The sequence below is a fragment of the Ciona intestinalis genome, chromosome 1, assembly GCF_000224145.3.
Source record: "Ciona intestinalis chromosome 1, KH, whole genome shotgun sequence".
Taxonomy (NCBI): domain Eukaryota; kingdom Metazoa; phylum Chordata; class Ascidiacea; order Phlebobranchia; family Cionidae; genus Ciona; species Ciona intestinalis.
Genome location: NC_020166.2, coordinates 3,566,289 through 3,578,730, shown reverse-complemented (window position 1 = coordinate 3,578,730; position 12,442 = coordinate 3,566,289). Strand labels below are relative to the sequence as shown.

General features: G+C 32.2%; 4 protein-coding genes and 1 non-coding gene across 6 annotated transcripts in view; all 5 read left to right on the top strand.

The window, feature by feature from the left end:
- LOC100186533 (E3 ubiquitin-protein ligase rnf213-alpha-like) overlaps positions 1–692 on the top strand; it is a 44,364-nt gene extending 43,672 nt beyond the window's left edge. The window contains 1 exon segment of the mRNA XM_026836182.1: positions 311–692. Within this exon segment, the coding sequence (XP_026691983.1) occupies positions 311–443 (133 nt within the window). The 3' untranslated portion in view covers positions 444–692.
- A 670-nt stretch (positions 693–1,362) lies between these two features.
- On the top strand, positions 1,363–6,851 carry LOC100184157 (transmembrane protein 68-like). The gene is made up of 7 exons (XM_009863911.3): positions 1,363–1,695; positions 2,224–2,433; positions 3,154–3,321; positions 4,268–4,458; positions 4,982–5,045; positions 5,787–5,926; positions 6,128–6,851. The coding sequence occupies exons 1-7, from the start codon at positions 1,587–1,589 to the stop codon at positions 6,386–6,388; spliced, it is 1,143 nt and encodes a 380-aa protein (XP_009862213.2). The 5' UTR covers positions 1,363–1,586; the 3' UTR covers positions 6,389–6,851.
- mir4143 (microRNA 4143) lies at positions 5,603–5,655 on the top strand. Its single transcript, NR_034539.1, has one exon. It is a non-coding gene; the product is annotated as a microRNA 4143 (primary transcript).
- Positions 6,852–8,540: 1,689 nt separating the features above from the next.
- On the top strand, positions 8,541–9,811 carry LOC100184918 (coiled-coil domain-containing protein 124-like). The gene has a single exon (XM_002128694.5). It carries the CDS (start codon positions 8,596–8,598, stop codon positions 9,274–9,276), a length of 681 nt encoding a protein of 226 aa, XP_002128730.1. The 5' UTR covers positions 8,541–8,595; the 3' UTR covers positions 9,277–9,811.
- Position 9,812: 1 nt separating this feature from the next.
- LOC100181771 (gamma-tubulin complex component 6) overlaps positions 9,813–12,442 on the top strand; it is a 21,527-nt gene continuing 18,897 nt past the window's right edge. Inside the window, exons 1-5 of one of the 2 annotated variants that reach the window (XM_026836168.1) lie at positions 9,813–10,061; positions 10,411–10,553; positions 10,985–11,135; positions 11,705–11,793; positions 12,183–12,307. In XM_026836168.1, the coding sequence (XP_026691969.1) occupies positions 9,892–10,061; positions 10,411–10,553; positions 10,985–11,135; positions 11,705–11,793; positions 12,183–12,307 (678 nt within the window). In that variant the 5' untranslated portion in view covers positions 9,813–9,891. The remainder of the gene's footprint in view (positions 10,062–10,410; positions 10,554–10,984; positions 11,136–11,704; positions 11,794–12,182; positions 12,308–12,442) is intronic. The other variant, XM_026836172.1, reaches the window with a different exon arrangement.

Here is a 12,442-nt window from a genome sequence, read left to right as displayed (position 1 = left end):
AAATATAGTGACAAAAATACAGTTGTTAAAACATCTTTACATTTAAACTATTATGAGGTCTACCAGCTTTTGTTTAGAATAAAACAAAACCTATTTTAACAAAATCCATCACATAATTATTGTGTCTGATGTCTAGATGTAGGTTTTTTAATCATCATTAATAAAAGTTTGACAAACGGTATGACCTAAAAATACTTTCCGTAACCATCAAAATTTATCATTTTAATAAACTTTCGTATTAAATATGGTGAATATGTTATTTTGATTTAACATAACTTTGTACCTTTGTAAAAACAAAATACACTCACAGGCTTGGTGAAACACTGAAGCCATACCTGGAAGGAAAGTATGATGATGTAGATGTAAGTTGGTGTGATCATATTCCAGCTGATATCATGTGTGAGCACTCTGCTCATGTATTCAGGATCACAGTGAGGATGTAAATACAATGACAATGATTTTTATTCCATGATTCTTTACTATGCTTTTTATGATGTTTTGTGAATAATTTCTTCAATGTTCCATTCTGTGTCAATTGTGATTTAAACATTTTGCTATTTCGGGATAACTTTGAAATAATGAATCAAAATATTTCTGTAAAAGTTCAATAATGTTTCTTATGCACTCTGGTAGTATTTTAAATGCATAATTATTTGCCTTGAATGTTTGTATAAATAAACGTAGAACAAAAACTTGGGATATGATTAATAAAAGAAGGAGCAGAACTTTGATGCTTAAACTCTTCAAGTAAGTATAATTTCATACTCCAGGGCCACGGGAGGATAAACAAGTTACATTCATTCATGCATACAATCAAAGAGATGGTTTTAATCTCTTTGCATACAATAGTCATTGCAAAATTTAATCACTTTGGTTGGACGCTGTTAAATACAAACTTAACCAAGAAAACTGCTTGCCGCATTAAAATATGGCCAACAGGTTGTATGCTTTTCGTACGTACGTACGTACTCATCAATTTTCTAAACGTGTTTTTGTGCCTATTGTTTAGAGCTCTCTTCTTTACTAAAATATATGTCCCTGGGAAAGACCCTGATTCGAAGCTAATAAATCATCACTTGAAGGCGCAATCTTATTACTTATGAACTGTCTCCGTTAATAGGTCGTGGCCAAAATTGTCATCACGCAAACGAACTAGACAGATGTGTCACTGTTGCATCATGAACAGTTGTTACCTATTTATTTCTTATCTGCTAAGTTGTTCAAGCGCCAGACAGTTTAAAATCAAGCAGTGAACTAGGTAGAATCTGTAATAACTGTATCTGTATGTATAGGCTATAGTAGAACTATTTTTCCGCAGTCGTTATGTTGAAAACGAATTATATTTTCGTTGTATGATGAATATGATTATAGGCTATTTGTACGCTTATTTTTTTCCAATTAAATGTAAATATGTTCTAAATGTAAACGTGTTTTAACACCTGTTGTTTTGTCGCTATATCCTGTTTTTTTGTTTGAAATATTTTAAAATATTCGCTATAGTAATCGAAGAGATATATAAAGTTATTATAATATTATATGCCAATATTAAATTACATAATATTAAACAATTAGCCACATTATTTTAGATGTTGCATTATCTTGTGCAATGGATAACCTGTGCAATCCATTTTTTACTAAGTTTTGTTGATTATTATCTTTCCGGGGTGGTTCTCTTCCTTAACCACCATGTTCCAGGTAACTATATCAATATATTTTGGGTTAAAAATTTAGTGCAATGTATTTTAACATGTTGACATAGAAGGAATAGTCAAAAAAATAAAACTATTTGTTTATAGCTACCATGGTTTACAGGATTTTTATGAAAAAAAAGGTAAAAAACAAAATACGTGCTGAGCCATAATAATAGGCTGATGACTCAAGATTTGGTTTACAAACTTTTCTTTTTTTTATAATTTTCCCCACAGCTTATTTAATAAATAATGAACCTAATCTGTATCAAAATAATATGATGTTTTTGGAGAGTTTACAAAATTTGTACCCCAATTTTTGTATTAACAATAGAATGTTAAAATCTAAAAATTTAAAAGAGAAAAATGGCAATCTAATTGTTGCAAAAAATACCTTAGTTATTTTAAAATTTCAGGTACTTAAGTTGCAAAAAAATTTAAACTGTGGCAAAAAATACCTTTGTTATTTTGTAAAATTTTAGGTACTTAAATAAGTCTGCGGTTTATTTGAATAAATATTTGTTTTTTCTTACAGGTTGGAGATTGTATCTTTTCTCTCCATTTGTCATAACTTTCTTCATTCTTCCTATGCTACTGGTTGTGTATCTTTATCTCAGTGCACTTCTTTTATTTGTTTACCATCGAAGACATTCAATAATTGATGCTTTCCATCATCGGGACTTATGGGAGGGCTATCGAAGAACTATGGCTGCTTTCTGGGGTGGACATGGCTGGATATGGCATGGTAAAAAATATGTATGGTAGGGTGGGGAAAATGAGACGCCTTTCATTCTATTTCACGTCCCATTTGGTATTAAACATAGAATTTTCAAGGAATTATAAAACTGATCCTCAAAATCTGTAATATATATAGTAGGGTGGAGGCAGATGAGACACCTTTTCATTTTTTGTCCCATTATACAAAGAATATTCAAGGAATTATAAAATCGTATCCTCGCGAGTCACGACTATCATAGGCGGTTGGTAATTGTTTAAAACACGATCAGAATATTTGGATATTATGTGCTAAAAGTGTCCTGTCTTCCCTCATCGTATTATATATGCATTCCTTTAAGCCTTTACTTAGTGTATAAGCACAATACAGTTTGATCTGATCTTTATATAATGAAAAGTTATTCATAACATTTTAACCATACTACACTGTTATAATTTTAATATTGTGTATGGGTGAATATTGCAAGGCTATAGTGGAAATTCTGAAACAGTAAAGAATAGCGACAAGGGTAAATAGCAGGGTTGTGTGTTTAAAAAAGCTATTTTTAGGTTTTTACTAGTTTTTAAAAAACTGTTTTCTGTGTTTGGTTAATTTGAATTGAAATAGAGGAAAATATTTTTTAGTCGTGTTCTAAAGTGAATAATAATGATAGAAAGTTATAAACGCCCCCTTTTACACAGTCAGGTTTACCATGGCTAATTTTTAACCAATTATTTACCCCTGTTGCAGGTTATGAGGTGGTGGGAATGCAAAATATCCCTGACACGGGGCCAGCCCTGATTATTTATTATCACGGTGCTTTTCCAATCGATATATATTATCTTGTGGCTCATATTTACATGGAGAAAGGAAGGGTTATGAGGAACGTTATGGATAATTTTGCATTTAAAATACCAGGTTTGAAAATATAGATTTTTTAGTTTTATATTTTGTTTTGGTCATAGTTACTTTGTTATGGATAACTTTGCATTTAAAATGTCCGGCGCCAGGGCAAAGTGGTTACGCACCTGCCTCTAATCTATGGGTACTGGGTTCTAGGCTCGTTGCTGCTACCATTGTGGGCGTATGTGTCCTTGGGCAAGACACCTAACGCAAATTGCTTCAACCCAGTGGTCACTAGTGGTTTTTTTTTAAATTATAAGCCATACATAAAAAAAATGAAAAACCCCAACAAAATAACATACATGGTAACTCGTAAGCATCAGCGAGGTGTATGAAACAGAACGCTCATATTATAACGACTATCTTTTAAGGCCACGCGAGGATAAAAGCAGTTACATACATTTATTCATTCAAAATACTGGGTTAAAAAATATTAAATTTTTTATCTTTATAGTTTTGTTTATTATTACTTTGTTTATTTACTAATTATAAAATAAACTCTGTTTTTATACTATAGTATAGACAGGTGATAATTGTTTACAAAATCATGTTTACATACAACTTTTGTTTTAAAAACTTTATAAGTTTATTTTATGTTTTTATCTGATTTTGAAAGCAAACAAGTTTACCTAAAATAGGTTAAAGCTACCATTCTACTATACTTGAGCTTGATGATGTTTGATAATCTTTGCTATAGCTTGTTTGCCTTGTGAATATATATTGAATATAGTTGGGTGGGGGAAGATGGGACACTTTTGCATTCTATTTTCTCGTTCCATATGATAGTAAACAAATAACATTCAAATAATTATAAAACCGTATCCTAAAAACTCTGGTAATTGTTTAAAACACGATCAGGACATTTAGAAATTATACGCCAAAGTTGTTTCGTCTTCCCCCACAATTCTATATTATGTAACTTGCCATTTAAAAAAATTGGATGTAATATGTATAATTTCAGGTTTAGCTTCACTCTTCCGATTCTGGGGTTCATTTCCTGGTCCGCGTAGCAAAGTAGTTGACCATCTTAATGAAGGAGAAATCGTATCCATTGCCCCAGGTGGTGTAAGAGAAGCTTTATTCAGTGAAAATTATTCCTTGGTCTGGCAATCAAGGCAAGGGTTTGCCAAAGCAGCAATTGATGCAAAAGTGGTAGGTATCAAATTCAAAAGGCACTGGAATTGCTACTGGTATTATTTAAAGCACTATTGTGGTGATGGTTATATTATGCTTTGTGTACTGTTTGTTTCCCTTCATTGTTCGTTTGATTGATCAGCCATAGGTTTACCATTGTTTGTTTATTTGAATATTATTGATCAAAAATTAACAGAAATGTATTGCTTCAGCTGTTAAAACAGTTAAGAAAATTAATTTAGTACCACCAGTAAAAAAAACTTTTATTTAACTTTCACTTTGCCTCATATTTACTTTTGCTGTGTTTCATTTTAGGGTATAAAATAATCTAGATATGAGAAATATATTGTAGTAAACTATGTGTAAAATTTTTTAATACTTTTTAGTAACAGCAAAAAGAAAGCCTATTATTTAACTTCCACTTTCGCCTTTGTATATTTATTAAAGCTGCATTTTATTGGGGTATAATATAAGTAGACATGGAAAAACCTATTGTAGTAAACTATGTGTAATAGTTTTTAATACTTTTCTTCTTTAACAGCCAATCATACCTGTGTTCACGGAGAACTGTAGACAAGCATTCGATTTTATAGGAACTGGAAAAAGTGAGAATATTAATCATAATACTATATGTCAGTGGTTCTCAACCTCCGTTCCGCCAAATATATTACAATTTTATATCTCAATTGCAAAATGCAGATGTTGAATTCTTGTCTATTGATTAAAGAAACAAAACATTACACTTTAAACTGATTTAGGAGTTGGCTAGTTCCGTAATTTGCAGCACCGTAATGTATAAAGTTCATGGTCTACTTTGGACGTAATTACATTTTGGGTTGAATTTTAAAGGTCTATCGGTTTGCAAAATTTGTTTTAAAATTTCACAGCCGGCAAGCTGAAAAGGTTGAAAAACACTGCTGTATGTTATTGTTATACACGCATGTGTTACTAACATTATCTACTTATCATGCAGCTAAAGTATGCTGGAATTAATTGTCAATCACTTTTTAATGATGCGGTTAGGACATCAGGTTTAAGCTGATTACATGGTTTCAATTCTATAGTTTCTTTAATGTTTTATCTCTGTAATTTTTCTTGAATAGTAATAAGTAGGTTTATATTTAGAAATTCTTTGCCATGAAATTATCATTATGCATTTTCTCATGTTTTGTGTAATTGTGTTATTTATAGAAAACATGAAAACACCAAACATGTATTATATCGTAAATCTTACATCTGCTGTTTTTGAATCAGGCTTAGATTGATTAATTATTATCTAAATTATTGGCTGATTAAATCGAGTAACGACGATAATAAACACGACAAAGCAAATATTTTTTCCATAGAAATTTTCCGGATGTTATATGAACGCACAAGATGGCCGCTTATGCCCATGTATGGTGGGTTCCCTGTGAAGATGCGGACATATATTGGGGCACCGATACCTTACGACCCCACTCTTACACCTTATGAACTTGTGTCCAAGGTTTGTAATCATTTTTTTTTTGCTCAAACTCAGTGGTTACTTATGGGATGTCCAAATTGTCAGCCATAAAGACAAAAATTAAGAAAAAAACTATTACCCACAAAAAATATGTTAATTTGCAATCTAATTTTAGTTCATTCTATCTTTGTGTTCATGAATCATTGCGCGACATATGATGACGTTTCATTTTTTGTACTGTAGGTGCGCAAGGTCTTGGAACATATGATACGAACGCACCAGACACCAAACAAAAGTGTAGTGATGGCAATAATTGATCGATTTCGACAGAAGCAGAATTATAATTCAGCCATGTTTAATAACCAAAAAAACGCAAATGAGTCATCTAATGCGCTGCATAATGGAACGAAGTTAAGTGACTCAAACACACCCACGTTCATAGAAAACCATGGAGACAGCTCTCATAGCACACACTGCTGTAGAATAGACAATAAATCATTGTAAACTCGCTTGTTTACATCAGTGGAGGGCAACGAGCTGCATACACAGGCGGCGACCTGCATGTATGTGGTACATAGACAAAAAGCTGCATGTAGCTGTATTTCTTCATCACGTTCGTACAATTTCCTCAACACGTCCAGTTTAATTGAAGCACAATAACCGTTTTTTTCCAAGAAAGCATCGTGTATTTTTACAAACGCGCCATCGTTGATCACTGTGAGTCCATTGTTATTTATTTTCGCTATTTATTGAAACACAATCTTTCGAATGATACGGTATTGTTATTAAATTTGTGTTTATGTTTGAAAGTAATCAGCAGTGACGTGTCACGTGTGGTTAACCACGCGCCTCCTTCCTGTTATTTGTATTGAAAGGTACGTATCTAATCTGTTACTGCTAATTACATATTATGTAAACAAGGAATATATAGCATCGTAGACATAAAGTGCGCTGGTAAATTCATTACACATAAAGAGTTTCATTTTAGATTTTGAGGAGATTTACATATATAGTAGGGTGGGAAAAGATGGGACACTTTTTATTCTATTTTCTCGTCCCATTTTTTAGTAAACAAAGAATTATAACGACTCCCATAGACCGTTGTTAAATGTTTAAAATACGAGTAGGATATTAAGTGCTATAGGTATCCCATCTTACCCCACAGATCGATACATATATCACAGCGGTGTCGATATATTTGTTTTGACATCTGGTGCAAAATTCAACGCTCGAAACAAATATATCATGACACTGGCTTTCATCGTTTCAAGGCATGATTACTCAGGACTTCGAACTTCCTCGATTACAGACTGTCAGACTATTTGATCGATATAGCATACGTGGAGCGAGTATATTAACATGACATATGGGCTAAGTCTAACTATATTCACATGTACAGTAGTTGATAAATATAATAGGATGGGGAAAATGGGACACCTGCTTAATTGTTCTGTTTTCTCGTCCTATTTGGTAGCAAACAAAAAAAGTTCAAAGAATTATAAATTCGCATTCTCGCGACGCCCATATAGACTGTTGATAAATTTTTAAAACACGATCAGGATATTTGGATGTTATGTGCCAAAGGTGTCCCATTTCCCCCTTTCCTACTATGAAAGTTACTATTGATAAGAACGTCTATCAAATTGGACAGCAGTACAATGTCATTTTAGTTACACGCGCGGATTTGACAATTTGAGCAACCCATTATTGAACTCTGAGTAAGATCAATTGATGTTAAGTGTCTTGCCTAAGAACGCACATACACCCACAATGATAACAGCAGCAACAGACCTTGAACCCATAACCACTTTGTTAGAGGATATTATGTGCTAAAGGTGACCTGTCTTCTCCAGAGTCCGTATATAAACATGTTTATATACGGACTCTGGTCTTCTCCACTCAACTATATTTCATTTGTTCTGCGATAGTACAAAACTGTGCTTTTGTTGCGTTGCTACGTCACGATAAATTTGTAGTAGTCACTTTTTTATTACAAATCTCACAATAGACTTAAAATCAGGACATAAATATGCTTGTGTGCAGATATCGTACGTTTAATCGTATATTACAGTAGTTTTATGACAAATAATAAACTTGCTCCCCTAGACTGCAATTTGTTTGGTTGAACGGGGATTCCCCAAATTTAAAGTGAAGAATTCTTAAAAGTTTGACAAACTGTTTTTTATCATAGTAACTTATGTAGTATTGTACGTATTTTCATATCCAATCTAATAAATATATAGATTTTGTTTTGGCACTAGTAAAGAATCCGGTGCTAGTGAAGAGTCTCCCCATCCCTACCTAATTGCTTACCACTAACCCCTAACCACTAACCCCTATAACTACTAACCCCTATAACCACTAACTACTAACCCCTAACCTAGGGGTTAAGAGTTAGTGGTTAGCAAATAAGGTGGGGCGGAAGATTCTTCACTAGCACCAGGAATTCTCCGCTACATAGCAGAATTGGCCGGTGGAAAATGTTAGGGGTTGGTGGTTAGTTTTAGCCTTAAGGGCTCTGGGGGTTGATGGTTAAAGGGGTTAGTTTGGTATTTAGCAAATAAGGTGGGGGGGGGGTTTCACCAGCACCTATACATTGCATGAAAGGCCTGTGAGAACAAAAGTGCTGTATTTTTTGAAATGTCACATTGTTTATATTACTCAGGGCATTCTACAATATCTGTTAGTTTGGTTGTGGATTAATTAAAGTAATGCCCAAGAAATTTCAAGGAACAAATACAAAAGCAGTCGAGGCAAGAGCACGAAAAGCTGCACAGCAAGCTGAGAAACAAGACTTGAAGAAAAAACAAGAAGAAGACCTTTACTGGCAAGATGACCACAAGATTAATCTCCGGAAACAAAATAGAAAAGAAATACAGGAGAAAAAGAAACTTGAGACGTTAAACAAAAAGAAGGAACTGGCTGAACTTTATGAAGCAGAGCAGAGCAATTTAGGAAAATCTGCCAAACCTGCTCCAACTAAAGTGTCAAGAGCAGATATAGAGGCACAGAAGCAAAAGGAAAAAGCTGAGAAGCTTGTGGATGAGAAACGGGTTAGTTTGGAAAAGAAGAAAATTGTTGTGCAGGAAGATGTATTGGAGGAAAATATCAATCAAACAGTCGCGAATAGTTTAACAAATGCTGATGCAGTGGAAGCGCGGTCTGTATCGGATGCCATCTCTGCATTAAGCGTGAAAGAAGAGCTGGATCGTCATCCTGAGCGGAGGTTGAAAGCTTCGTTTAAGAAGTTTGAGGAAGAATACATGCCGAAGTTAAAGGCTGAAAACCCGAACCTTAAATTGTCACAACTTCGTCAAACACTGAGGAAAATGTGGCAGAAATCACCGGAAAATCCAATGAACCAGAAAAGCATGTCATACAACGCCAAGTAAATTGAGAATATGCTTTGAATTGTTTACTGTGCCACTGTTTAACAGTGGAGGTTATAGGATATGATTAAACATAGAAAACATATCAGTTGAGAAAGTAAAGTTTGAGTTCAAAGAAATTTAGTACATTAAATATTTTATGCAGAGTTACTTGTTTTTTTCTGTATTGCCATTTGCCACTCACATTCTATTTATTTTGGCATGGATTTCTGCATGATGCACAAATGTAACTGTTTTAAACTTATAACCCATAAATGTTTGATCTCACAGTGATTGACATTTCAGCGAATATCATTATAAATATAAAGATGTTCTTTATATATAAATGTTCATATGGTTTCAACATGTTGGTAGTTTCCTGGTAATATTGTCCTTGTTTGTATTTTTTAAGTTAATGCCAACAAGCAATGTATGGTATGTTATGTAATTTATAATGATAACTGTTCCTTGTCTTTGTTATATTTTTTATGGCAAAGTGCTTAAAATTACTGTTGGGTAAAATTGATATTTAAAAAAGCTCACAATGCAGTTTTGCACAGGGCCATGGTAGTGTTTAAGTGTGAGACACTTTTGCAACAAATGCTTTCATTAAAATAATGAATAAAAGTTGAAATCAAAATGGACAAGAGCCATGAAAAAAGTTTTAACAAATGTGTGGAACAGTTGGCGAAAATATTTGTTGCTAAATCTCGTAAGTCGAAAGAAGGAAAACAAAGGAATGGAAAGGTGTCGCTTCTCAGTGAAGAAATCAAGTTAAAATGGAAGATATATGATTCTATGTTTGATAGGTAAGTTGTGAGTTGTTGCTGGTTAGATGTATTTAGATATATATATATATATTCAAGATTATATTAATGTCCGGCGCCGTGGCATAGTGGTTAGCATGCCCGCCTGTAACCCTGAGAAAAACAATCACCCACAAAGTAACATACATGGTAACTCGTAAGCTGGCATGGGGTGTTAAACCGGTGTGATAACCCCTGTCATTTCCCGACCAGACGAGGAAAAGTTTTATTCATTCATTTCAATGTTTGATTCTTTGATTGACAAAATAGATTTATTAAACAAATCTAGAATTATTAAACGATTAGAATATAATAATATGCATTGGCCAAAAATGAAGTATTTTATATGCAGTAAAAAGCTATCTCACCATCGTAATGGTTCATATTACTGGAAATTGTTGTTCGATAATTCAATGAATGTTTCTCTTGTTTTGGAAATGTTCCGATTCAGTAACCAATGTGATATTGATGGTTTACTACAAACAAGTGGATTTGGTTTGTATTTTATATATTGCGATGTTTAATTAGAGTAGCATGTTTAACTATTATTATTTCGAATTCTCTTAAAAAGATATAAAATAATATATTTTATTAATATATATAATATATATATACTTTTATAAGTTTAAAATTTTGTTTTTTTGATGTTTAATTTGAGTGACATGTTTTACTCATTATATTATTTAAATTCTCCTAATAGGATGTGAAATTATATAATATTTGCTTTTGTAAATTTAAAATGTTGGTATTGTAATGCAGTTTAAAAAAATATTCATTTAAAAATTTACTAAAAAGGAAAGTAGTAATAGCGAATGTGTAAATAATTGAAAATTTTCAAGTGCATTTATTTAACATTCGTGTGGCGCATCTTTTTAAAATTTATTTTTATACTGAAGATATAACTTCTTCTTATGTATTTAATTTAGGTTTAGATGATTGTGTGGAAAGGGTGCTTTGCCTTTTATTGTGTCTTGCCAGGAAACCCAGCAAGGATAAACAAGATGACCAACTAACTCTCTACAACAGCAAACTAAATTGCAAGAAAATCAACTTCGATTATTCTCATGTTTACTTTGGGTAAGAAATTTTAAATATGAATTGATGTACTTAAAACTTTATCTTTTTTTTAACAATTTTTTTTTGTGTAATTATTTATAAAATTCAGAAGTTAATTGCTTGTTTTCTTCCAAATAAATATAAATATGTTTTAACTGTAACTGGTTTAAAGTATTTTTTTTGTTTAATCTTTTTTAAATCTACGCTATTGTAATCAAAGAGACAAATACAGTTTTTAAATTAAATGAGAGTGTCTAACTTCTGTTTTTGTATCTTCATAAATATATTTATCTATACTGAAAATATAATGGTGATTGGTGGCAGACAGTAGATGTCAGTTAAACTAATTCAGTAGTACAGAAGGCATGGATAATTTGCACAGCATTAGGAAGTTAAAAGATGGCAAACAATACATGGCAAATTTGATTTTTTTAATATTATGTTTTAAATTACTTGAACAGTTTCTCACATGGAGTGTGCTTTGGTATGCATATTTAACATGAAATAATTAATTTTTTATTTTTTTAAAAAAATTTTACAGCTAATCAAAATTCTTTAACTTTTTATTATTTTTTTTAAACATTTTCCAGCCCATCGAAATTCAATGAAGAAGAAGTTGAATGTGGTTGGAGTCAGTTAAATACGTATAGGTTGCCATTATTATTGCCAGAATCCACAGGTTGGTCATCTAATACGCACTTTATACAAAAGAATTTAGTAAAAAATGTTCCTTGTTTCAATAATTCTACCAGAACTTTACTGATGAGTGATAATAAAAAAATGTCACTGCTTACACACTAGTTGATGATGTAAGCATGTAGTAACCAACAGGACTGAAGTAAAATGGGGGGAATTGTTCCCGAAGGCTCATCTCTGTGCTATTAAAATGGAATTATTATGTACAAAAGACATTTTTTCTCTTCTAGAATAATTATTTAAACAAATTCTAAGAACAAATAAAAATATGTAAATATCAATTTTTATAAAAACTAATAAACATCTCTCCTAATAGCTTATTTACTAATTGTTTTATTTTTAATGAAGTAATATTTTATTTATTTACAACAGCTCAACAGAAAATTCAAGTTGCATTTAATCACCATACAAACACGCCTTCAAACGTAGATGGTTTTAGTTTTGTTAATCCGAAAACCAAACCATATTTTGGATGTTTGAAATTTCCTGATTTATTGGTGAGTTTGCATTAAAATATATTGTAAGTGACACTACAGTGCTTTGTGATATTTCCATATAGTAGGGTGGGGGAAGACGGGAAACTTTTAACTCGTAATATCCAAATAATCTTAAATATTAAAGGAACAAAACCA

Coding starts and splice junctions, on each gene's coding strand:
- LOC100184157 (XM_009863911.3), top strand. CDS start 1,587: ATGTTGCATTATCTTGTGCAATGGATAACCTGTGCAATCCATTTTTTA. Junction 2,434..3,153: donor ACATGGCTGGATATGGCATG/GTAAAAAATATG, acceptor CCCCTGTTGCAG/GTTATGAGGTGGTGGGAATG. Junction 3,322..4,267: donor TTTTGCATTTAAAATACCAG/GTTTGAAAATAT, acceptor GTATAATTTCAG/GTTTAGCTTCACTCTTCCGA.
- LOC100184918 (XM_002128694.5), top strand. CDS start 8,596: ATGCCCAAGAAATTTCAAGGAACAAATACAAAAGCAGTCGAGGCAAGA.